The 27787-nt window shown below is 42.8% G+C and overlaps 1 protein-coding gene across 3 annotated transcripts in view; it reads left to right on the top strand.

Moving 5' to 3' along the window:
- SRRD (SRR1 domain containing) overlaps positions 1-27457 on the top strand; it is a 113456-nt gene extending 85999 nt beyond the window's left edge. For 2 of the 3 annotated variants that reach the window (XM_078667313.1, XM_078667311.1), the window contains exons 6-8: positions 4413-4564; positions 25074-25119; positions 25683-26007. In XM_078667313.1, coding sequence (XP_078523439.1) covers positions 4413-4564; positions 25074-25119; positions 25683-25868 — 384 coding nt within the window. In that variant the 3' untranslated portion in view covers positions 25869-26007. Of the gene's footprint in view, positions 1-4412; positions 4565-25073; positions 25120-25682 lie in introns of all 3 variants that reach the window. The other variant, XM_078667312.1, reaches the window with a different exon arrangement.
- Positions 27458-27787: the final 330 nt, after the last annotated feature.

The following is a 27787-nucleotide window of genomic DNA, read 5'->3' as shown; positions in this document are numbered from 1 at the left end:
AAAGAAAACAAACACACAGCATAGCTCATAGAAGTCTAACACATTGTAGAGCTGCACATCTCTTCATGTCGGTTCCGATGGGGACCACAGCTGGGTTGGCAGAGCACCTTCAGTCCTATTTTCAAGGGTCCAGGACTGGGGTGGCACCACTTGGGCGGGCAGGACTCTCAGCATGCAGAGTCCAGGTGATGGGTTCAAGGTGGTTTGAGGCTTTTCTGTCTCTGAGGATCTGATCAGGAGACACGCCAACTAGCCCTTGGAGTAACTCTGGGGGTCCTGGGTTCAGGATTCAGCCCCGTCCTTCCACTCAAGCAGTAGGGCAGCAGAGTAGCAGCCCTTCTTGCAGCAGAGCAACATAGCAGTCTTTAACCGCTTCCGTGCGGCAGGAATTCCAGCCATGTGCTGGACATTCCAATCGCGGGCGTGGTCGTGACGGAACCATTCCGTCATCAGCACAGCCCAACCGTGACTCATGACGGAATGGTTCTGTCACTAGCATTGAAGGGGTTAAGTCTTCCACAGGTCCAGAGTTGTACTGAAGATTTGGGTCTGAGGATCCAATATGTATACCTGGTGCCAGTTTTGAAGAAGGAGAAGGTTCTGGAGGTTTCCACTCCTAGTGATGTTTGGGATTTCCTGCTCCTCTGCCCTGGCCACAGCTTGCCTGGACCTACAAAAGACTAGTGCCAAACCCTTTGCCTGTGTGCCCAGGCAGAGCCTTTACGATGCACAAGTATGGTAGGTGACAGCTACTCCCCCCTCATCATGTCAGAGATGCCCCATCCTGCAAACACCAATTCCCTTTTTTATCAATGGGAGCTATACACAATGGCCAACTGCCAGATACACCTAGTCCTGAGACCCAAGATACAGGCTGCAGACTCCAAATGGTTGGGACAGGAGAGGGCCAATTTCTGAAAGTGGCATTTTCTGAATAGTGACTAAAATCAGAATTTAATGTTAAAAAGGGCTATAAATTACGATTCCTTAGACACCCAACTTGACATTCGTACCAGCTTCCAACTGAAAGTTATCACTTACTAAATGTAATAAGCTAACCTAGTGTTCTCAAAAAGGCAGGCCTTGATGTAGTAAAAACCAAATTTAAGGTTCTTCACTACCAGTATCTAAAAAAGTTAAAAGTACATGTCCATCTTTTTAAATACATCGCACTGTTCTCTTTAGGCTGTTTAGAACCTACCCTATGGGTGACATATGAATTACAAAGGAAGATTTTGATATGGCAAAGGTGTATTGTGCCAGGTTGAAATGGCAGTTCAAAACTACATACACAGGCTGCAACTCTGCCCCAGACCTAGATGAAGATGTCTCTACATCCTACATAGGAATGGGTTAACACCTCTTTAAACGTGTTAATTTCCTTAAAAACTAGTAAGAAATCCCTGCTTTGTGATGAAACTCAGTGGTTTTCAGCAGAGCTAAGAGAATTAAAGAACAACTGCAAAAATGTGAAAGTAAGTGGAGGGTCAAATACTAGGCCACCTCTAAACAGGCCTATATAAAATCTCTTAAAAAAATATGAATGCCCCATCCACAGAGTTCAGATGGAGGACTTTGCGGATAGGGTCAATGTATACCACTGGCAACTCCGTTTTAAAACCTGGTACCTCAAGAGCAGGCCCTCCCCCCTCTGAAGCTCATTGTGAACTACTTGCCAGTCACTTTCTTGGGAAAGTCAGACTCCTATACAATGCTATATCTGGACCTCTAGACCATAATAACAGGTCTATCGAAAAGCCCACATCCAATAAATGAAATTCTGCTTATAGCAAGCATGGAGAAATCAGACTCTCCGCTTGATCCTGACCCTTTAGACATCCTCCTGAAAGGAGGTACTTCATTCTTTCAGCTCTGACAGACATATTCAGACAATATGGTAAAGTGGGAAAGCCAGGATTAATCCCAGGTTTTCTGATTGCATATTATGCAGTTCAGCCACAAGATGTATATGCTTCCCTTACCATACACCTACCTTACCATCACTGACCCTCTCAACCCCCCCAAACTTCCCTCCCCGACCGTCACCTTGCTGTCATCAGTGTGGCCCTCGGTCATATCACAGACCAATCTTTATAGCCCCTCGGAAAATGTTTGCGGGTCCCCTTGGTCTAGACTATGCTGGATTCTAGAGGGAGTGTAGGTCAATCAGGTGGATAGGCCTTAAAAGAGTGCATTTTGACCCTGCTGAGTTAATCACTCACTCTCATAATGATTCTTAGACTGACAAATGGGTACATATTCAAAGAATTCTAATCTATGAAATATATCATCATTGTAGATCCTTAGTTAAAGGTAATTAACATTTTGTTCTAATTTGTAGGCATAGTAGTTGGAAAGTTAGCGCTTAATGTTATCTGGCCTGGGTGCACACATTGCTCCAAAGGAAACACCTTATGCTGCACACAGTATAATGCATATCTTATAAAACCAGCTCCTAGACATCTGGCACATCATTCATTTTAGTATTCCTCTGGAAATATATTTGTTCGGTATTTGTGAATCTACGGCAGTGGTTTAATTCCAATTGCTGGTACTTCATCGACTTATGGTTCACTATCCTTGGATTTAAAACTTGTGGTTATCTAATGAATCCAGTCTGGTAAGAATTATCTTTCACAATTCACATGTCTAATAATCAGGGCTTCTAATCATCTTGATTTTGAACATCAAAGAAACCTATGTATAGGTATTTTTTTTTCAGTTTCTATTTGTTGTGAAATTTGGTGAAGTGTTCTTCCAAAGTTTTTAAAATAAATACAAAAAGCAGTGATTATCAGTAGTTACTTTTATTTTGCTCCTACAAAATCATAGCTTTCAAATAGTCAATTATCCAATCCTTCTTTCACGCTCCTAACTCCATTACTTGAAACCCTTCCCAGATTTTACTCTTTCAAATAAATGTACTTTTTTACCTTCATGCTGGTCTAATTTCCTAGTAATCAAATCCTCATTCCCAGCAGTCCAGTCCTACCCCTTGACAGGATGTGCATGGATAGAGATATCTATTAAGACTTGATCATCACCGTACATGCATCATACGGGGGCATAGGAGGAGTGGGGTGTTGGTAACTGGGCCACTGCTTGGCTGCATCCTGCCCCCAACTTACTGGGTATCTGACTGTTGTGTTTTTGCTTTGAGTTCTGCTTGTTGACACAAATACATTGATGATGCTAACATACACTGACACCATGCTCAGACTTCAATGATTGGATGTGTAACCTGCTACAGGGGTTTAACTTTGCTTTTGAGACAGTGTGCTAGTTATTATTAGTATAACGTTTTCATAGTATGATGAGCTGGATTTGGCTGTAAACAGTAAGTTGATATCAGGTAGTTGGCACTTGCCATGCTCCTAAAACAGGCATGGAAGTAGATGCTTGTAAGGTGAGCCATGCTCCCACAACAGGAATGGAAGTAGATGCTTGGGAGGGGGGGGGAGTTGGTGGGGAGGCTTGAGAGCTTATGGATGGTCATGTTAGATGGCTAACCATGGCAAGAGTGAATCACAGAAGGAGCATCCTTCACAGAAACGTGCTTAAAGGTAAGGGCCACCCTTATACTGTTTGACACCAAAGCAGTAAAAGGGAGGCAAATTCAATCTTTTCTGGTTCCTACTGAAATGGAAATATTCCTTTCAGTGGTGTTTACCAGTTGCAATCACTTTTAATTGAAACCGAGAAAACCAACCTATATAAAAAGGCTTCCTATGTTCATCAAAAACTGCTGAGTTTCTACTTCCATTGGTTCATTGGGGGTAACGGAGACCTACTGCTGGCATATTACTGACCTAAACTAGGTGTCTGTCTTGCTCAGTTCTCTGGTTGTCTCATGAGACAAATTGATGCAATGAATGTCTTTGGGGGCATACTGGTACAAAGGTTATTTGTGTAGAAAGTGCATAATCCCAACCTCCTGCTTTGGAACTAAGAGCCTGCTGCTGGGCAAATAAGTAGCTTTACATGGTTGTAGTATTTCTCCAAACTAAAATGATTTCATGCATATGTATCTTGTCCTTCTTGTCTGATCCCCAAGTTATAAGTTCCAAAACTGCCTTTGCTTGCCACATATTGTTCCTCTGTTCCAGTCCTCGAATCTCAATGTATACATTTTTTTTCTTGGACAAATGCATAAAGTTTTATTACGAAAACATATTTCTCCATAATGGGACCCAGCAAAGCAAATCTTATTTAAAATCCCAGAGTATGATTTTGCATCTTTTGTATGTTTTCCAACTTCATGAACAATAATATGATGTTCAGGAACTAAATGTCAAAAAGAATTTGTCGATGCAATCCTAGAAATAACGTTTGTTCTTTATCACGCACAAAATCTTTTACAAATATTCCAGTTCAAATGAGGTTTAAAATGTCAAAGTTTTTTATCTACGTAGGAGGGAAAACGAGGAGTTGACTCCCCCACACTATTCTACATGATCCATTGCGGTAAAGCTTTATACAACAATCTCCTGTGGAAGAACTGGTCAGTGGACAGCCTTTCGAAAGTGGTTATAATTGGAAACAGTTTTCAAGGTTTTGAGCAAAGGTTTGTATAGTTTTTCTCTAATCTTTTCTTCTAACCACTATTTATTTTCTCTACATTTACTTTGTGCTAGAATTCGTTTTTCTCTAATAGCTTGCACAGTGCAATGTATGTGATGCGAATTTAGCACCCCCAAAATCTCTCGGAAATACACAAGATGGTTGTCAGAGGAAGCAGTACTCTGTTGACGGATTATTTTGTGTGTAAAAAGGCAACCGACTGTGATAGAAACCTTATTAATGGCAGAGCTATTCAATTGGCAAGAACACAACACAAAGATGCTATTTTGAAGGACTTTCTATATTTAGGAAACCTAACAAGACATGCGAATTTAGAAAGCAAGTAGTTAAGGAAAAATACTTTGGTGTGCTTGGCTTTACTTGTCCACCTTACATAATGTTTCATTTCTGTATTGGATTCAAAGGTTTAACTGTTTTTTATTTGTGTTGTAGCAACTTTTAGACACCAACATACCATCAGGGTAAGTATAATAAGTTGTTGAAACATAAGTATAATAGGGACCTGATTACGGCTTTGGCAGTGTGGCGCCGGGTCTGCCTGCTGCCACCCCACCAAAGCTGTGGTCAGGCCACCTGCCAGATTAGGAGTTTTTCTCCTGTCTGGCAGGCTTTGTTTTTGACATTTCCACAGCGGTGCCCGGAAAATGGGCACTGCAATGGGAACGCTAAAAACATTTCCTGCACGGCATCGACTAATAAGTCGATGACGTGCAGAAACTGGGAAAGATGCATGGAGCTGGGCACGTGTTGTGCCCCACTGCATGCACCACAGGGTTCAAATGCACAAGAGGGCTCTGAAGGACAACCTTTCTTTTCTCTCCACTAGGGGGTTTTCATGGAGGAGGAACAGCCAGGAAAATCCTGGTGGAAAGGAAAGTCAAAATATGCTGGGTGGGACCGTGGCGGTCCTGCCAAGCATATTTATGTCTCCTGACTGCCGCAACACCACCAGGGAATAGCAGTTCCATGGCAGCTGCTGCCTAGCAATGGCAGTCCGACTGCCCTAATCGTAATAGAGAAGTCGGGAGGCCACAGCGCCCCCACAAGTCTGGTGGTCCGTGGACTCCTAATTATGCCCTTAATGAGGTGTAGATTTACTCTTCTTTGCTATTCAGCTCAATAATTAAATGTTATTTTGTAGAACACCAACCATAATACATTAATGTTGATTCTCAAAGATTACGAAGTCATGAGGTTCAGCCATGTGTTCCAGTAGCACTTTGCTGCTTCATATGGAGAGATATACAATTGACAGTGTGAAGGCTTTGACTTTGGAATATTTTACCTTGGCCATTCGATCCCATGACTCTTTATTTTCCTTCAGAAACAACCTAAATCACTATCTACTTGTTAATTTGAGAACCAAGTCCTCACCTTGAAGAGATTCAGTTGAGCACCTTGGTTCAATTGACTTTTCAAAGCAGTTGTCTAAATGTACCTACCTATTCGGAATTACCCAACACACTCGGGTTGTGGATGAGGTTCATTGGCTTCATTGAATTTATATAGAATCATACCCATGTTTAAAACATAAACCCCTACAGAGGTGATCTGCAATGATTGCTTTATCTAAGTTGTGTAGCAAAAATCTACTCATTCAATAACATCTTTTAGGGACACCTATTAGCTACTATAGACCTTTAGGTTTCCGTTGTCAATGAATAGCTAGACAGCTATCGTACTACCTGATTGCTGAGCTGCCTTCAACCCAGTGAATCACAAGTCACATATCAGTCACTTTCAGACATTTATTTATTGCAAAGTGATCACAATGTACCGGTTTAGGAGGTCCGTTCTGTGTTTTTTTATACATTTTATGGGAGTAGCTTTATTTATTTTCAGTTGAGAAAGGATACTTCGATTTTCTCCACACAATGGACTTGATATGTGGACAGCCACACTTTCTGGTGCTAGGTGTGCCTACATCTAGCCTGTACTGACTGTCAGCATTGCATTTCCCTATAGTGTAGCAGATTGAACAATCTTTTTTGTGTAATGAAAAAAAGAAATTGAGTGGGTAGCTAGTCTTTCTGCCTCATCCGTGATCTGCACTTCATCTCCTTTGGTGGATCAGGCAGGAGCGTTACCCTTTGATTTATCACCAGGAAAAATTAAATGAAGAGCCTTGTTACTCACTGTGCTCTACACTCAATCTATATTTTGGCTCTCCTAGGGGAACAGATCAGTGTGTGCTACACCCTTTATCTGTCCTGTACGCAAGAACCAAATGCTTCCTGATATTGGGGACAATTTTTCATGAAGTGAAAAATTTGAAACTCACTGTGTTGCTGGGCGTCTTGAACAAGGCAGTCTCTCTATAGACACCATGTGTGTTTTATCTTTCCTCAGAGAATGGATAAATGACTTCCTTTCCATCCTGCACCCTGCAAAATCTCAAACTCAATAATGGCAGGGGATCATTTATTTTCTCTGACTGAGTGGATGATAGGAACGGTCCACCTAAATTAATATCTGGCTGACCTTGTATCCTGCAATCTGTGATCCCAAACTTCAGTCAGTCAACATGAGCAGAGTGTGAGATGTTATACCTTTAGTGACGAGGAAGAGACAAAAACATTTATTTGTTGGGAAGTTGGGATGCACTTTTTATCTGTCTGGCACTTCTTTTTCTGCTCATTGAAAAAGGATTCACAAACACATTTGCCTTGTTCAAACCTTTCTGTTGCATGGAAAGTTTATTTCCTTTGGGGGTCTTTTTTTGCATTTGCTTGGTGTGTTTGCCCAATGATTCATTTTTCCACCACATGCTGAAGGATAGCATTTTGTGTGTGGAGCTGTTCTTCTCCTCCCCTTCAGTTACCATCACAACAGCTCTGATAAATACCCTACCTGCTCATTTTCAAAATTACAATATCTTAAACCAGGAGCCTAGTCTGAAATATGGCAGAACAGCTATGCAGATGGAGTGCGTCTGAAAGCCTGACTCCCAGTTGTATTGTTCCATTATCAGCAAATATTTGGGATTTGTGCCTTGCGCAAAACACTAGATGTGGCTGCTTTAATCCTGGAGAAATTAGTTCAGTTTACTAGGTAAGTATGTGCTAACGTGTGATAGCAAGTAAAAATTGTATAAGTCAAAACGTTTATTCATTGAATTACTCAATAAAACATATTTTCCAAATAAATAAAGTCATCACATAGCAAATTATATAATTTCAAAACCCCCACCCCACCAAGTAAGGCAGTGTTAACTGCTCTATTAATTTTCCATGTTACCTGATAGCTTCCTTAGGAAAGTTTCCCAGAACATCCATAATCTACACCCCCCCCCCAACCCCTTGCAGAGTGTAAAAGATAGCCTCCATGCTAGTATCATTTAGTAGCTTCAATATAACTGGACGAACATCCAGTCTTAGAATCTCAATAAGGCAGATCAAAAGAAAATGCATCAAATCTTCAGCAGAGCCCATAACAGAATTATGCCAAACAAACTTGGCTCGCAAGGGCTACACATTCATCGGGAATTTACCCCAGAATAATATATAGAATACAAAAGAAACTAGTTTCAATGAGAAACCTGTGCGTAATAATGAAATACAAGGTCTGTGAGTAGGGTCTAATTGTGGAATTCCAGTCTGAGTTGATCTTGCTCCCGATATGTCTTTACTGTCAAGCTTGGCTCGCTGGGGTGGTACCTCAACTTATCAGTGCTTAGAACTTGGAGCTCCTTCAAAGTCCTGGCTGAAGAAAGAATCCCTAAGAAGAGACCTGTCCAAATAAATGGTAGAGGTCTACCTTGTATATAGGTTGAATTGGGGGGGCATTTACTTTTGATAGTAAGATCTCTGATTCAGTATACTTGAATGCTTTAACCTTCTTAAAGCATTGGAGGAAATCTTTAGTCACAGTATTTGTGAACAAAGAATCCTTAGATGGACCTTCACGCTGCGCAGTATCGGCAGCTAAATATGAGAAGATGGAAGGCTAGCTTTAGCCAAATCAAAGATAAGGGCTGGACAGATTAATGGGTCCAACTGATTTTCCAGCATCAAATACAGAACATCCCCCTCTTGAAAGCATATGTGAAAGTGTGCATTGCTTCTTTCGGAATGTTCATGCAGTTTTTCAAATAATTGAGGTGGCTCTACTGCAAGTGCAAAAACAACAGTTGATGGACAGAATGCAGAACAATGTCATACATTCACCCCAGTACAGAGATCTGGGCCTAAATCCATCGTTTTTTTGCTCACCACACCACCCCAATTCAGACATGGCCATATGCAAATCAGCCTTGACCCTGTGCCTCATGGGAACAGTCCAGACCGAACTGCCAAGCCATGTCTTCCTTGGACCGGAATCAAGCATCCTAGGACCGGTTTCTGGCTATCAGTCGTCTTCAGCCAGGATAGCTTGACTCCAGTGGTGTGGAGAGCACGGGACTCACATCTGAGCATACCCATCCCACTCGGGGTGACAAATGCAAAAACAACAGTTGATGGACAGAATGCAGAACAATGTCATACATTCACCCCAGTACAGAGATCTGGGCCTAAATCCATCGTTTTTTTGCTCACCACACCACCCCAATTCAGACATGGCCATATGCAAATCAGCCTTGACCCTGTGCCTCATGGGAACAGTCCAGCCCGAACTGCCAAGCCATGTCTTCCTTGGACCGGAATCAAGCATCCTAGGACCGGTTTCTGGCTATCAGCCGTCTTCAGCCAGGATAGCTTGACTCCAGTGGTGTGGAGAGCACGGGACTCACGTCTGAGCATACCCGTCCCACTCGGGGTGACAAATGCAAAAACAACAGTTGATGGACAGAATGCAGAACAATGTCATACATTCACCCCAGTACAGAGATCTGGGCCTAAATCCATTGTTTGTTTGCTCACCACACCACCCCAATTCAGACATGGCCATATGCAAATCAGCCTTGACCCTGTGCCTCATGGGAACAGTCCAGCCCGAACTGCCAAGCCATGTCTTCCTTGGACCGGAATCAAGCATCCTAGGACCGGTTTCTGGCTATCAGCCATCTTCAGCCAGGATAGCTTGACTCCAGTGGTGTGGAGAGCACGGGACTCACGTCTGAGCATACCCGTCACACTCGGGGTGACAAATGCAAAAACAACAGTTGATCGACAGAATGCAGAACAATGTCATACATTCACCCCAGTACAGAGATCTGGGCCTAAGTCCATCGTTTTTTTGCTCACCACACCACCCCAATTCAGACATGGCCATATGCAAATCAGCCTTGACCCTGTGCCTCATGGGAACAGTCCAGCCCGAACTGCCAAGCCATGTCTTCCTTGGACCGGAATCAAGCATCCTAGGACCGGGGTGGGGTGGGGTGGCTGAGTGAGCTAAAGAATGGTGATGGATTAAACCCAGATCAGTTGACTGGGGGTGAGTGTTTGATTTGCTCAGACGCTCCGTCCATCATCCCCTTTTGTATCGCTTTGTTCGCCCTAAGTTGGCAGGGTATGCTCAGACGTGAGTCCCTTGCTCACTTGGCCACTGGATTCAAGATAGCCTGGCTGATGAGGATTATGAATCCGAAACCGGTCCCAGGATACTTGTTTCCAGACCAGGGAAGACATGGCTTGGCAGTTCGGGCTGGACTGTTCCCATGAGGCACAGGGTCAGACTGATTTGCATATGGCCATGTCTGAACTGGGATGGCTGAGTGAGCTAAAGTATGGTGATGGATTAAACCCAGATCAGTTGACTGGGGGTGAGTGACTGATTTGCTCAAACGCTCCGTCCATCATCCCCTTTTGTATCGCTTTGCTCGCCCTAAGTTGGCAGGGTATGCTCAGACGTGAGTCCCTTGCTCACTTGGCCACTGGATTCAAGATAGCCTGGCTGATGAGGATTATGAATCCGAAACCGGTCCCAGGATGCTTGTTTCCGGTCCAGGAAAGACATGGCTTGGCAGTTCGGGCTGGACAGTTCCCATGAGGCACAGGGTCAGGCTGATTTGCATATGGCCATGTCTGAACTGGGGTGGCTGAGTGAGCTAAAGAATGGTGATGGATTAAACCCAGATCAGTTGACTGGGGGTGAGTGTTTGATTTGCTCAAACGCTCCGTCCATCATCCCCTTTTGTATCGCTTTGTTCGCCCTAAGTTGGCAGGGTATGCTCAGACGTGAGTCCCTTGTTCACTTGGCCACTGGATTCAAGATAGCCTGGCTGATGAGGATTATGAATCCGAAACCGGTCCCAGGATGCTTGTTTCCGGTCCAGGGAAGACATGGCTTGGCAGTTCGGGCTGGACTGTTCCCATGAGGCACAGGGTCAGACTGATTTGCATATGGCCATGTCTGAACTGGGGTGGCTGAGTGAGCTAAAGAATGGTGATGGATTAAACCCAGATCAGTTGACTGGGGGTGAGTGTTTGATTTGCTCAAACGCTCCGTCCATCATCCCCTTTTGTATCGCTTGGCTCTACTGCAAGTGATCAGGACCCCAGCATTGGTAGGCTGGGATGTAAGAACTGGTATGTTTTCCTGGATCGAATGCTCGACAAGTGAAGAAGGAGACTGTTGCTCAAGATGTCTAAGGAATACAAACAATAGAAGGAAAAATATAATGTTTGGCAATAAAAAGCTTTGAAAGTGGCAGAAGTGTTAAGGAATAAATGGGGGTGGGTGGGAGTGACGGTTGTTTAAAGTACAATGGATGAACAGCTGTACTTACAGTTACTTGCCCACTCCAGTGAGGATCTAATGCCATCTGTTTGTCATGCTATGTTGCTGGCTCTGCTGGCTCTGCATTGTTTTCTGCTCTGTGGCAACAGTCATCCAAAGCTAGGGGTTCATTATGCAGAGCAACAACAACAATGGCACCGATATGCATGGATTTTTCTCCCAGTGCATCGGGCCATTGATGATTTTTAAGTGTAAATATTCTCTCTATTAAAATCTCTGGTAATGTCTAATCCTAAGAGCCTGCTTGAGTGGCTAAGGATAAAGTTTTCTTAGCATCATCTGTTTGTTAGCATAATTGATGACATGGAAGAAGCTGTCAATAAGTAAAATGCAGATAAACAATGTAAAATAAATGACCTTGTTTCATATGAGAATGAAGGGCAAAACTACTAAACTCATGTGAAAGCAGGAATTCTAAAATAAAATATCAACATTTATGTTTAGCATTGGAATTAAATCTTGAATGTGTAGTATTTTCTTGCATTCATGCTGTAAACAGTAGTATGAAAATAATAGGTGGCATGTGTACTGGACACCGCCTTCCTGGTCCTTAGATTGGCTCACAAATGAAAATAGGCTTTTTATGAGTGTAAAGCCACTTTTCCAACTTAGGAAAGTTTGTTTTGCATTTATAAAATGATTTACACCGAGATTCTAATGTGAATAAATCTACTCCCATATGTTGCGAATGGGCACTCCAGGGCAGGCCTTGAAGTTTGTGCACAACTACCAGTTTCTGATTTCTTCTTACCCTATAAAAGGTCTGACATTTTCTCCTCTGAGGTGCAGTAGTAAATCTATTTCTTTGGTTGCATCAATCTGTCTAACAGAAAGGAGAAGATATCAAACATGAAGAAGGTTCTGCTACAGAATATAAAATGTTTTACCTTTCGTGAAGGAAAGTTTCAATTCTATTAAGGAGACTAGGATTATGCTTAAGTCTTTAATTTATTCACTCAGCAGCTTTAACAAAACATATTTATTCAATGACTGCAATTCCCATGAGTCTTTGCAACAACTCAACATAACAACCATAGCGTAAGATCTATATATTCAACATCAAGGAAAAGCACTTCCTCTTTCTTCAAGTGAAACATCCTGAAGTCCACATTTCCTTCAGAATTCTTGCTTCTGATTGGTTCCTACGGAAAACAACAAGATACAGATAAGTTCCCAATACTGTAAATAATCTCTAAAATTAGTCATCAATGTCAACAAACATTGTCAAAAACTAAAATACCGATAAGATCACAAGCTTCATGAACAAAAAAACATAGCGATAGACTCACTTCCGAACAAACATTGAACCACTGATGTTACGGTAACCCTCATAAATCTACTTATTCAACTCAAGGATACATGGAGGGTGATTCAGTGTACCCAGTCTGAAGGATAATGCTCGCCTCTGTGTCTTTAATAGAATTGAAACTTTCCTTGACAATAGCTAGGAAATTCTATATTCTAAGTCCGAACCTGAGACTCAGAGTCTGCTAATTTACAACCAGTGTCTCCATTCCAGTAATTAGTTTAAAATAAAAGGTCATGAATGTCGAGTCTGAAGACCAGTCCACTGCCCTGATAATATCTTCTAAGCGGCTTCTCTGGGAGAAGGTCTTGAAAGCCATCGCTCCACTAGTGGAGTGAGCCCCAAAGACTGATGTATTAACACTGGCTTCTTGTAAAACCCATTTCACTCTATTGCAGATGTCTTCAATATGTGGGGCGCGACCCCCAGGGGGGTCGTGGAGTCCTGGGAAGGGGGTCGCAGATTCCCCAGCTTCACTTGCCTCTGCAAAAAGACAGCCGTCCTGGGACGGCTAATTTAGATTGTTATCAGTGCTTGCCAGCACGAAAGGCGAATGTGCCTAATCAGTTAATCTGGTAGTGGAAAGGATGCTTGGGAGCAGTTTTGGCTCTTTGTGAATGACAAAGATTTATTTTTTTGAGGGGAAGTGCAAAGAGTTAACAACTGGACTGGGAAGTTCTTGCTTTTAATTTTAACTGCATTTACACAACCTAAAGAGGTGTTGAAGGGACAGTAATGTAAAAAAACATATTGCACTACATATGCTCTGGTATTATTAAAATCTACATTTTGAAAGCACAAGTTTATCCTGAAACTATTTGCACATTTTGCACCATTCTATTTTACCCTGTGTGTAATGCAAGTATAAAAAATTGACTTACATATTCACAGTGCTATCTGTCACAGGCTGTGACTTCGTAGCACTAAAAATACACATCAGTATTCTCCACTGCACCAACCAAGATTTAGTTCTGTGGTTCTCTGATTACACACAGACCTCTCCAGTACATTAACTAATGGAGTTTCATAATGTACTAAAGTGCATTTGCCACTGAGCAATAACTTTTTAAATTTATTTTTCATTTACGTAGCCCATTATTTTATATGTCGATACCTGATGGTGAAAGACCTAAAAAACATACAGAATATTTTGGCTTATTTATGAGAGGCCAGCATCACCAGAGCATCACTTTTATTGATGTTCCGGTGACTACAGCATCTCAACCATACTTATGAGGTAATGCAAAGTCACCCTGCATTGATTTGCATGGCCTCATAGATATGGAGTAAGACACAGCAGCGCAAATCACTGCGTTGCCTTACTCATCGTCAAGGAGGTGTTCCATGGGCTTTGTGTGGGGTTCCCACGCAAAGCCCATGGATTTTGATGCTGCCCCATACTTACAAAATCACGTAAACTGGGGCAGCTCCAAAAACGGACGCTTCCACAGTGGATGCGTAACGATGAGAAATGTTTTAATTTCTCCTCGTTTTTTCCCCTTTCCATGTGTGTTGCATTCTGCAGCTCACATAGAAAGTGGAAAACGCCCCTCAGGATTGTTTTGGGGAAGCAAGGTGCCCCTTCCTGTACAAAGCAAATCCTGCCTATGTTAGTGCTAGGCAGCAATTTGTGAGCCAACGCAAGGGAAAAGGACGGGAATGCACCGTATTTTGTAAATACGGTGCATTCAGGCCCTTTCACATTGGCATAGGGCAGAGCCGCAAGAAGACTTGCGGCGCTGTCCTACGTAAATTCCTCATAAATGAGGCCCTTTGTTTTTAGCTTCCTGGCAGGAGTTGGAGACAGCATTGTTCAATGCATACCAGTTCCATTCTGGTGCAAGGAAATTTCCTCCCACTACTATACATACAGCCAGGTCTATTCATCCCAGCCCTGACTCATCCAGGAAAGGCTGGACACACCTTGACACCCCCCTTCAGTGGCTGTCTGATGAGAAGGCACATCCCTAGCCCCTGCCACTCCAAATCCAGGCAGTCAATCCACAAACCCAGCACAGGCACACAGGATGGCTAAGCAAGAAAACAGCTACTTTCTAAAAGTGGTATTTTCAAACACAGAACATAAAAATGATCTTTACTAAAAGATGCATTTTTATATTCTGAGTTCAGGCATACTAAACCTCATTTCTCAATATTGTCCCAATGGGTAGATATGCTTATAAGTTGTTATAAGTAAACTACCATTCTATCCTATGGGCAGATAGCCTTTCCATAGTGAAAAATAAAACACACTGTAGTTCACTACCAGGACATGTCACACACACCAGTACATGTCCTACCTTTAATATACACGCCACCCTGCCCACAGGGGCACCTTCGGCCTACCTTAGGGGTGACATACATGTAAGAAAAGTGAAGATTCGGGCCTGGCAAGTGGGTTCACTTGCCAGGTCAACATGGCATTCACAAACTGGGCGCAGACACTGCAGTTGCAGGTCTGATAACCCTTTTCAGGGCTGCTTCAGTGAGTGGCACAATCATTACTGCAGGCCCACCAGCAGCATTTGCTTTACAGGCCTTGGCACCCTTGGTGCACTTTACTAGGGACTTACTAGTAAGTCAAACATGCCAATCATGGAAACACCAATCCATAATATAATTTACAATAGAAGGACTTGCACTTTACCACCGAACAGCAGTGAGAACGTGCGCAGAGAAACTAGACCAGAAAAAACAGAGTCAAAACTAGGAGGTCAGACAGGAAAAAAACAAAGGAAACATGCCAAAAGATGCCAGTCCTAACAGGGGCATTTATGGTTGTCAATAGTTGTTGATGATGAGGAGTACCAGTTTCTAGAAAACTTTGTCAAAAGGGGGTCCATATGCCTAAAAAGGTTTGACAAGGGGGTCTCAACATCAAAAAGTTTGAATACTTCTGCTCTATTGGCTTTAGTCATTTCCGAAACCGGCTTAAAAAGTCTCTTAATAGAAATAAATAATTGAGCCGTTTCTGGAGGACGGTACTCTTTTGTCATGGTTTTGTAAGCTCTGAGAAAGTGAACCACACACAACTTGGGCTGACCAGGGAAAGAGGAGTAGTGAAAAACTCTAGTATTGGACATGGTGCATCTTGGAACAGTGAATGACACCCTCTCAAGGGTAAGCATACACGCTGTATATCCAGTGTGTGAACATCGGACACTCTCTTACAAGAATTAAGACGCAACAAAATAGCCAGCTTACCTGATAGTTCCTTATGGGACAAGTATTGGTCTTGACAACACCAAGCCCCTCACCACTATAACCAACATTGAGGAGGAAGCGGCCATCAATAGTTGGCTCGGCTCCGCCGTTAATGCATGTCTGCCCTAGAGTAAAAAGAAGTATAATCAGCATCACCCCCCCCACCGCCCCCTGGTTCTCTGACTCGCTAAAAAGGGAAAAAACCAAATGTAAAAACTTAGAGCGACGGTGGCGCACCCAGTCTGACCCCTGCATTAAGCGCTTGTACAAATTAGCCCTCACTAAATACCATGCGCTCTGTAATACGGCTAGGGCCGACTATGTCAACTCTACCATTTTGAATGCTCAAAATCACCCCAAAGCACTTTTTAAAGCAGTGCAAGAACGTTCCGGAACCACATGCCAACCAAAAGCCCCATGTTTGAATTCCTCACAATGTAATGCTCTAGGGCAATTATTTATCAATAAGATTGATAATGTTTACTCTGACTGATGATATGACTCCTACTTCTGCTCCTCCTACACTTTCCGAACCTGTCACCCACCCTGACCATGGCTCACCAGAGCTCTTTTCCAGCAATACAAGTAGGCATTTAGCAATTTGGAACCCCATCGACATAACTTCACTACGCAATATTATCAGTACTAGCAAATCTGGGTCTCCCATGGATCCCATTCCCCCGCAAATCCTACATGCTTTGAACACCACAAGCCTCAATCTCATCGTAGAATTGCTCAATATGTCCCTTAGGGAAGCCAAGGTACCTAAATCATGGACTCCCCTCTTTCAATTAACGGGGTAGGAGATACCTCCACATTGTGCCATATTTAAAACTTGCCCAGTCCCTATTCGTAAAATAACAGCTGTGAGACTACAAACAACCCTGCTCTCATCATTGGTACCATCAATAAATTGGCTATCCGTGTTGTTTGTGGTGTATATGGTGTTTTGACTTCAATTTTGTCATTGTTGTTTATTTACACTGCACGTATCCACAAACACAATCCCTGTTTGTTTACTTGGACACAATTATTTTCGAGCTTGATGGTACCAATTATGAGAGCAGGGCAATCCTGGTGAGTACCTGCCAGGTTCCCGTTGGTGGTGCGCCCGTGAGGTGCCATCTCGCTCACACACACTTTTTTCTTTTGTCTGAACGTGACACTTGGGTGTGTGTTGTTTATAATCTCACAGCTGTTATTTCACGAATAGGGACTGGGCACGTTTTAAATATGGCACAATGTGGATGTATCTCCTACCCGTTAATTGAAAGAGGGGAGGTCAGTTGTAATGTTTTGCGACACATGATACACCATCAAGTTAAAAATTAGATAGTGCCTAGGGTGTAGGTTCTTTTTTTGAAAAGTTGTTGAGTGGAGGGCGACCTATGACCCTATTTTCCCTCTAAGCTCCTTGTTGTTAGACCTAAATCATGGAAACATGCTATGATAGTTCCTTTGTTAAAAAAGGCAAATGCTGACCCGGAAAATCTCTCCAACTTCCGTCCCATTTCCCTTCTCCCGGTTTTTTCTAAAATCTTAGAAAAACACATTAACACGCAACTCACCAGCTACACTGAGTCAAGAAACCTCCTACATTCCTCCCAATCTGGGTTTAGGGCAGGATTCTCTACAGAATCTACTCTCTTAGGTGTTTCTGAGATCATTCGTCGACAGGTCGACAAAGGGGAAACCGTGGCACTTATTTTGTTAGACCTAAGTGCCGCATTTGATACGGTTTCCCACTCCATCCTTCTCAAGACTCTCCACTCCTGCTGCATCACCGGTCTAGCCCTCAAATGACTTTCGAGCTTTCTCTTGGACAGAACTTTTCAAGTTTTCTCCCCTACATCCACATCTGAAATTCACAAATCGCAATATGGTGTCCCCCAAGGCTCGATTTTGAGTCCCCTACTCTTTAATCTGTACATCAGCCCGTTAGCCACCATTGCGGAGCAAGCTGGGCTTACAATTTACTCTTACGCGGATGATACCCTGCTTATCTACTCACTTTCCGCGAACTCACGCTCCACTTCATCCTCATTACGTTCTGGACTCAATGACATTGCCAAGTGGATGCACGACAATAAACTCAAACTTAACGGGGGAAAGACCGAACTCCTTCTATTTGGCTATAACACCACACTGTGGGGCCCCCAACATTGGCCTCCTCAGATGGGTCCTCTTCCCACTCCCTCCAAATCTGCTCGCAATCTCTGCATCATTTTTGACGACCTCCTGACTATGAAGCAACAGGCTGTCCGAGTTGCCTCTACCTGTTTTGTCATCCTCAAGTGGCTCAGAAAGATTATATGGATGCTTCCTCTGGACACAAAAAAAAACGTAGTCCAAGCTCTAATAACATCTAGACTGGACTACGGTAACGTTTTGCACTTAGGTTCCAGTAAGGAAGTCATTCGCAAACTTCAGGCAGTACAAAATGCCGCGGTCAGATTACTCTGTAAACTTTCCAATAAATCCCCTACTTCAGCCTCCTTAAGAAACCTCCATTGGCTCAGAATTGAAAATCGCACTAAGTTTAAAGCCATGTGCTATATGCACAGAATCAATTCTGGCACCGCTCCCCTTTATCTAAAAACCCTAGTTCACCAGTACTGTCCCCCTTGCGTCCTTCGTTCTTCCAATCAGTACAAGTTCCAGATACCCAGGATAAAAAGGGCTAGAATGGGCGGCCGCTCCTTCTCGTACCTGGCTTCAGCACTCTGGAACTCTCTCCCTTTTCACCTCCGTACTGAACCTAGCTACCCTAAATTTCGCAAACATCTTAAGAGCTGGTTGTTCAATCAATAAGCTTCCTAATTACTTGGCCCTGTGTCCCTTTTTCTGCATTGTCCTTCAATCGTCCTGCTCCTAGCGCCGGGAAACCTCCGGGTAGCTGTGCGGTCTATAAATTTAAATATAATAATAATAATAATAATTGCTATGAGCGAAGCATTTACAAGATTACTTTGACATCCCAGAGAGAGCCATACCAGTGGCAAAAACAAGCGGATACCCCTCAAGAGTCGACAGACCACAGGATGTCCCCCCACAGTATGTCCTGAAAAGGCACATGCCCCGCAGATATGGCTGATCTGCAGGTGTTAATTCTGCGGTAAGATATGAACTCCATGTGCACCAGGGGGTCAAGGTCCCTTCCCAGACACCAGCTTGACAATCTACGCCAGGCCGAACCCTATCTCTTGATCGTAGAATCTGCCCACACTCGCCTGATAGGAGAGGCAGCCTGCGTCAAAAGGCCTGGGATTTCCCCACGTCCCCTGTAATCCTCCAAGCCATCAACAAGAGAGTTTCATCTTGAACCAGTTGGTGCAGGTTGCCAAGAGGATCTGTGAGCAGATGAGGAGTCTGGGGAAGTGGGATTGGAAAATCCATGGAAAGTTCCAGAAGAACTGGATACCAGGCTTGCTATTTCCAAAGTGGGTGTCACAAGTATCACTTCAGCCTTCTGACGTCTGACCAGTGCCGTTAGTCTGGTGATCATCAAGAAGGATGGAAACGCATACCCTGGAATCTGACTCCAATCCTGGAGGAAGGCATTGGTTGCTTCTGCGAGAGGGTACGGACGCTCACTGAAGAACCGCAGTAGTTAATGGTTGAGTCAGGACTTAAAGAGGTCTATTTGGCAGGGGCCCCACCAATCCATAATCCCCTGAAATGGAGGAAGGTCTATTTTCCATGAATTCTTAATATTCAGGTGGTGGGACTGCCAGTCCCCAGCCTGGTTGAGGGACCCTTGAAGATGTTCCGCTGTAATTGACAACTTGTTCTCCAGACAATGATTTCAAAAGTCTCTGGTCAGATCTTTCAGAACTTTTGACTGGGTACCCTCCAAGTAATATATATACCATACAGCCGAGATGTTGCCCATCTTGATGAGAATGGAACAGGACACTTTGTTGGTCGCTAGGCTCCGTACTGCGAAGGACCCTGCGAGGAATTCCAGACAGTTGATATGAAGACCCTCCTCTTGTTCTGGCCATTGTCCTCATGTGGTCAGAATGTGCGCCCCAACCCAGACAAGTGTCGTCGGATTTGATCACCAGATCCGGAGCTGATACAAAGATAGCCCTGCCATTCCATGCCTGCATGTTGTTGAGCCACCAGCGAAACTCCATCCGGGCCTCTGGAGAAAGACCAATCTCTGTGCATGCATCAGGCCCTCCTGAGATGTTGTGCCTTCAGACGTTCAAGAGCATGGTAGTGAAGGGGACCTGGAAAAATCTCCTGGTTGGATGCGGACAGCAGGCTGACAATCCTGGTCAGATGACAGAGAACAACTGTCTCTCCAGTTCCCAACATATGAGGACCATCTTCTTCTGAGGTAAGCGCAGAGGCTGGCACCATATCTGTCTTGAAGACCAAGAAGGTCATCTGTTGAGCTGGGACAAAGTCTGACTTCTGAACATTAAAAATAAACCTCAGATCTTGAAGGAAGGAACTGGTCATCTGGAGTGGGTAACCAAAGTGGATCTGTCTTGATGTCTTAAGAGGATGTCATTGAGATACACGATTAGCCAGACCCCGGGCTTGTAGCCATTTCATGACGGGCTGCAACATGAGGATACTGAGATCAGACTGAACAGAAGGCATGTGAACTCGAACGCCCATCCGCCCCATTCGAACTGTAGAAAGTGTCTGTGGTGCAGGAATATTGGAACAGTGGGATAAGCGTCCTTGAGTTTGAGCCTCACCGCCAATCCTTTGATCGTAGAATGTCCCTGAGGAGTTGTATACCTTTCATTTTTAAATGGTGATATACTACCCACTGGTTGAAATCTTTTAAGTTCATGACTGGTCTGTAACCCTTGTTAGCCCTGTGCCAACCCCGTACCTCCTGGTCAGTGGGTTTTCTAATGCGACTGGCTACATACTTTGCCTCGTTAGAGGTGGGAACCCAGTCTGTAGAGTGGGGGTGCTAAATATCCTCCAGGTTCAGCATACAGAGTACCCCCGCGATGTCCTGATCGTCCCTCTCCTCCTACCTTCGTTTTTTGACACCGCATTCAGGTCGCCACGTTCTGCTCGGCCAGGTTTTTCCCCTGAGTCCCCATCAGGGGTGTCTGAATCGTCCATGGCATCATCATCTGTTAGTTGAGGTGAACAGGAATCCTCATCAGGAGATCAACCAGGTTGGATATAGTCCTGAGCCTCTAAAGTCCCAAGCCATTTTTTTAAGAAGGCCTTATGAAGCTTTTCAAAGACGAGGGGGAGAGGTTGCACTAACTTTTGGGGTTGCTCTGGCTCTGCTTTTGCCCTCAGGTACCCTTTGGGCGCAAGAGTAGGCACAAGCCTCAGGTCTTCACCATACGGGGCTGCAACACTGCGCTGACAGTTAATTTAATAATTTAGCAACTCAGTGATGCCATAGCAGAAGAAACTGCCCTCTCCAGGGATGAATTGATTGCATCCACTAGTTCTTCATGGATAGGAAGGAGTGATTGCTCCTCCATTGACCTCCAAAAATGCACTGGACACACCTGCCATAGTGTTCAGGTGGAAATAAGTAGATAGGCAGAAATAACAGAGAAGAAAGCTAGACAATTCAATGACAATTATTTCCAGCAGCCAATGCTTGTTGTCTCTTGGCATGTCAACCAAAAGTGTGTCTGACATGCCCCTCTAATTATGGTGGGCTGTAAGAGAAAGATGCTCCACGGAATGAACACCACTTATCTGGAGCACATGCAACTATGAGAGGAAAGAAAACCATGCTGAAGCAAAAAGAACCTGAGTGTTCCTTCTTGCATGCTCACAGGAATGTCTTCTCTTCACTGTACGCACGCAGAAGGGGAAGACAGCGAGCTTTCAAGAGCCGCACACCAAGCAATGCGTTGGATCATGATGCCAGATATGCAAAATGGGGGGCGCATCCACGCCTCCTACTGGGCTCCGCTGCTCACCGCACATCTCACTACAGCAAGCGAGAGGAATGCCTGGAATTCGGAGGAGGGCCTGGGCTGAGCATCTACTGATGCGCCTCTACCAAGCTCCGATGAAGGCCCAGCACTGGGCGCTCAATTGTTTCTTAAGCAGAACAGTCTGTATATTAGCAAGCACAGCAGGAATATGTGCCGGAGCATTATGAATGTCAAAACAGTGAGAAAATAATCCCACAATAAATTCCGTAAGTAAGATATTAAGGAAAAACAGTTATCTGGCTGCTGAGCAGCAAAGAAAGAGAATGTGTTTCTCTTTGATGTTGGATATATGTGACTTACTTTACGGTTTTGTTGAGTTGCAAAGACTCATGGGATTTGTAGTCTTTGGATACATATGTTTTGTTAGGTTGCTGAGTGAATAAATGAACGCAAAGCATAATCTGAGCCTCCGGTCCTGACATAGAATGCACTATTACTCACCTTGCTCTTAAAGTCTTAGACTACCAACATTTCAGGTTTTTTTTCTTCCTGTAGGATGTATTGTTCTATTTAGCCGTTGCAGCAGTATTCGTTAGCTACATTGGAGGATATCAAGTCAGCAGCTGTTTTCTAAAGGTTTAAATAATTATTTTATCATTTACTTGGAGATCTGAGAGGAAGGTTCTTTTCGGGTTGTTGTCCAGATCCAATTTGAGAGCTTCATATTGCCCTATTAATAAATTATTGTTAGTATTTGCCCGGTTAAAAGTGCATGATTCCTTTTGAGCCTGTGCACATATTTGGTTTATAGAATTATTCTGTGCAGTAATTTTTCTTCCTACTTGAATGTATGCAAGTGAAATGTAGGCTATTGTAAAGTAGTTTACTCTTTATAGGAAAAATGTAGTTCTTACAAGTCTCCGATGTTTGTTTGGATATGACCAACATGTTCCCAAAGAAATAAAGACTCATGTACCTTAAGGAAATAACTGGTTTCACAGCTAGATATTTCCTGTTATTCCCAGAGGTCTTTCTAAGGGATTTACACTCTCTGGTGATTTGCAGAGCAGCCCATGAAAAAGTATTTCATACTAATAGCAAAATCTGCTGCGGATCCACACTCTAAGTGCTTATTCAGTAGGTCCGTCTGCCTCGAAGAGAAGTTAGTGAGCGCTCGCTCCTTTTCAGCATTCATGTGTAACACTTGTCACACTGTCCATTAGGAAAGAACTGCGAATCAGTAAATAAAAATTTAAGTGTGCAGGTAAAATTGAGCCAAGGAGATTGAACCAGGCTGAAGCACATCCAAGTATAACTGGAAAATTGGATGAGAATGAAGGAACAATGCATATGAAAACATAGGGATGCAATATAATCAAGTAAGAGGGCGACAAAATAGCACAGGAAGGCCTGAATGCGCCATTCAGAAGTACAGTTTCCTTCGAGGGGTAGGGATATGTTTTAATGTCTTGTTTTGGATCTTGTACCAACATAGGCTTCCTGGAAGATGAGCAGAGTCTCCAGTTACTGAGTAAGACAAGTGGAGTACCATAAGGCAGCCTAAATGAGTTCTCCACGTTGGAGCCAGCGGTGCAGATGAGTTCAGCTGATGTTATGTTTTAGGCTGGAAGTGTACTGGCCATAAAGCTCATCGATCCTGCGGGATTCCCGCTAGCAACATCACACAAGTGAAACTGTAGAAGATCCTCTGATCAAAGAAAATAAATCATTGTCTTCTATTACCACTACTCAGTTAGGTATTTACCATTTTCAGTTGCAGACCCTTCCCTTATGTCATAAAGTATAATAACATCATGCACCTAATGCAAAAAGAGAAGCAGATTTTTTTTTCCTGTTGTTCGGTACACGATCTTAGTATATATTTTGTTTAATTTTGTTGATGACTAGTGACTAAACAAAATAAATGCCTAATGAGGATTCAGAACTTTTGTTAATGGTAAATAACACTTCTTTCATTGGTGCCTCTTCATCCTTTATGTTAAGCTGTACTTTAAATGCCCTTACTTGAGGTCTCATTACAAGAGATTGGAAACTGCTCCTAGTACGTTGGCACCCCTGGAATTAACTTTAAGAGGGCTCACATTATTTCCAGGGTGCGAAGTTAGCAGGTTTGCGGAGTGGAACCCTGAGGTTTCACTAAGAAAAGGAGAAATATAAGGTACATCCGTAATTCCAGGTTGTATTCACCCAGTAATTACCATTTTGTCCCACAGTTGCCCCCTGAGTTTTCAGTTGTTTTTGACATCCTGAAAGCTTCAGAGGAATCAGACATGTCTGAGTCCAGGTGTTTCTATGAACAGGGCTAAGGGCTCCGTTGCAAATTCCGGGCCACTTGTAATGAGTATAGTGAGTACTTAGATTTAATGTAATGTAATGCAATGTAAAAGTGTTTTTGTATAGCGCAACTATCACTCCAAGGAGCATCTTGGCGCTGGGAAAAATAACCAGACTGATGAAAAAACTGGTCAACTGCTCTTATCAGTGGGGCCATACATTCAAATTAAGGCTTTACACCGGTGTCAGGAAGGCTATAAATCCAGGTCTTAAATAATTTCCTAAAGACTGATTCAGAGGCGGTTTGGCAAAGAAGAGGGGGGAGTTGATTCTAATCCTTAGATCCTATAACTGCCAAAGATTTCCCTCCGTTCGTGATCAATCTAAAGGTGGGATTGGTCAGCAAGCTTGCATTGGAGGATCTCAGGTTGCGGGATGGAAGGTATCACATGAAGCTCTTTTGAAGATATGTGGGCCCTCGTAAATGAAAGGCCCTAAAAGTAATAACTAGGACCTTAAACAACTCACACTTGTGAATAGGTAGCCAGTGGAGGGCGTCCAATGCAGCTGAGGCAGGTGATTTCCAGGGCCATCTCAGCACCAGTCGGGCAGCTTCATGCTTTAAGGGGGAAGATAGGTCAACATAAAATGTACAGTGACCAAGAGCATGTAGTGAAGGAGACCCAGCAAGTCAATGGAAGCCACATATTCCACTATTTGAAAACTGTTTTGTCCTGAAGAGCGAATTTGCATACCCAAAACCAATATTTTGGTTGATGGTATAGGCATTCATATTTAAATTGATCAGAAGATCAAAAACATTATAGGTTTATTTCTTTAATATAGAAAAGTGTGTGGTCGCAATTTTGTTGGTAGTGCAACTTCAGAAATCATAATTCCAATGAAATGACTAGAACTGGCCATGTTTGACAGTCTTGAATATTTTGTGCTCATGATGTCTAAAAGCTAGCTGTCTTAGATCCAGCAAACTGCCTCCGGTTCACAAATGACATGTTTACAACTCAGGAAAGTGTTTTCGGATAGCAGTTGGACATGGCACGTTTGCCAAGAATTTTTTCACTAAGCATTTTGTTACATTTGTTTTCCAACTTGTTTTCTTTTAGGTTGCCAACCAGAATATTATTAAGAGAGTATGGATACATCGCAAAGGTACATCCATTTTTATATCAATTTTATATATGTATACTTTGGTCTAATCTAAAGATTTTGACTCAGCCACTCTCATCTATAGCCACTGTAATCTACAGTGCTATAGTTATTAGTTATATTCATTTAGTGTTCAGTTTCGATGATTACAGTTTGTTGACCTTAGAAGATATAATTCCCTTGAAGTTTCCCGGTCAAGTGTCTGTGATGTGACAGTTTCAAGAAATTCCTGTTGTATTTCCAGTTGATGCCACTCATAGAATTGTTATGCCCTTTGAGAATCAACAAACTTTTGACTCTTTTTGCTCCTGTTTTTCCGTTCTCGAAAGAACAGCTTTTTACATTAACGATGTCCCAGAAAATTCAGTTTTTGTACCTTCACTCTGAAGGGCAGTCCAAAGGACACTTGAGTGAATAATGTACCACAAGTAGGATATCAAAAGGGTTATAGTAGCAGTATATGTTTTCTCTAATTGAGAGGACTATTGGAAAATATTAAATTGGGAAGTTTTCTGATATGTTGGCTAAATGCTCCGTGGTTACTAATGTTCTGTGTTTCTCTAAAGGTTTTACAAGGGACAGAAGAAAAACAATTTCCTTCAGTACCTCAGTATTCCGAAATATTTAATGACACAGCCATACACTGGTTTCCTTTACAAAAACTAGAAGGATTACACAGTGAAACCTGGCTGCTTCGGGATGAGCCGGTTTATGAAAGTGAAGACGTGGAGATCATCAGGAATCAGAAATAAAGTGACTTTTCGGATGGTGGCTGTAAATTCAAAATCCAAGGAAACTAGGCTTTTTGGAGCAATTGAAATCACAAGTACCATAATTCAGGTCCAAATGTTTTCCATTGTTGATTCCTTAAATACCTTTTTTTATTTTTGTACATATATCAGTGCTAACTGAGGTGACTTGAATTGTTCTGCTCATACTCAGAATAAAGTTCCAATGAGCACCAGGTTTTCACCTGTTTCTTTGCTGCAACGTCAGAACATACGCTGGCTGTCCAGCTTCAAGTCCTACTCTTAACTGACCACTTCTGGCTCTTTTAGCCAGGTCTGCTAGACCCTTCCGGACTTACCACCGGAGCTCTAGTCCTTGTTATTGTGTCAGATCACAATCATGCATGCATTTCCCCACATATAAACATTAATCAAAAAAATAATACCATAAGACACATTATACTGTCAACATGCTACCTGTAAGGTATAAGGGACGACATTCACACTGTTCTCACCTTTGAACAATGCCAACTCCAAAGCCCCACCTGCCCAGAGAAATGTGAAGACTTTCTAACCGCGTCTTCTTACCTTCTTTTAGTTGCGCAAAGCCATTTCCATAAGGACAGGTGGTGCCCATGGTGTGGCAGGAGGCAAGAAGAAGTGGTAGTCCTGGCTCAGCTCGCCACGATGTTGAAGGGAAAATTCTCTGTAAGAATAACACAGGAACAGGTTGACAATACAATATGGTTTAATGCATTAATCAGTTGGGGATATCAGCCAGGCTCAGCAGAGATGTCCAACGAACAGTTCAAAAGCAGTGACTTGTATAGTCTAAAGCCATAAGAGAAAAAAGTTACAAGCATAGGATATACGTCACAAATGAGTAGATTCAAATCAACAGTTACAACAATTTCCTGAAAACAAAAGAGTTGGCCTAACGGCTTGGGCGGTCGACCTTGAAGCTGGGGAACTGGGTTCGAGTCGCAGCAATGACGCTGAACATCCTGTGATTCTGGGCAAATCACTTAATCTCCCTGTGCCTAACAAAAAATGAATGTGTCCTCATGTAACGCAACTGGTGCTATGTAAGGCACTCTGATACTCGATTCGGGTCAAGTTCGCGCTATATAAAACTCTGTCAAATAAAAATAAAATAAAATAAATATGGTTGATGAGTAGCCTTGGAACAGTTTAATCAATATATGAAAAATATATAAATGTTATTACAGCAGAATTCTAGCCCTATCAAACAAATACAGCTGTCTTCCAGCACGTAGAGCTTCCTGAATTCAATGACATCTGAAGTGCCTTTCCTTTTTGGAGATTATGGCTGGCAGACATTGATGCAGACAGTATGCTTTACTGGCTTTACTCCCCTCATAATGGAAGTATATGTGGTAGTGGTGGTATTCCGGTCTCCCTGAGAGGAGTTCAAAGAAGATATCTTCACAGCTGCAAGTTGGCAAATATGAGTATGGCTGTATTCCAATCTTCCCAGAACTTGAAAATAATTTTAAACAGACAAAACCAGCAATTCTCACCTCTATATTTCGAGTTGTTGCCTTTAGTAATGTTTGTGAAGTACTTGTTAAATAAAGTAAAAGAAGAACAATGTAATAAGATGAACTGTTTTTTATGGTATTTGAATGCTGTATGCTGATAGTATTGTTTATAGATGTTATAGTTTATTGTGTAAATACTGTTTATAAAGGAAATTGCAAACTGAATTAGAAAAAATAAGGAAATGTGAGAATGTAAAGGGAAAAGCTTCTGAAGTATTGCTTGTGTTTTCTACCTGAGTTAGGGGCGCATGCATCATTGAAAGTACTGGTCGCAAAGGGGGTCTTTGCTACCGGTATTTTTGCATTTGGGATACATCAACCCAAATGCAATTTTGCAATTTAGGAAATCTCTAATCTTGCGATGACCTAAATTGCAAATCC

The sequence above is a fragment of the Lissotriton helveticus genome, chromosome 11 (assembly GCF_964261635.1).
Source record: "Lissotriton helveticus chromosome 11, aLisHel1.1, whole genome shotgun sequence".
In the NCBI taxonomy this organism is placed as follows: domain Eukaryota; kingdom Metazoa; phylum Chordata; class Amphibia; order Caudata; family Salamandridae; genus Lissotriton; species Lissotriton helveticus.
Note: the sequence above shows the minus strand (reverse complement) of the source record. Positions and strands in the feature narration are given on the sequence as shown.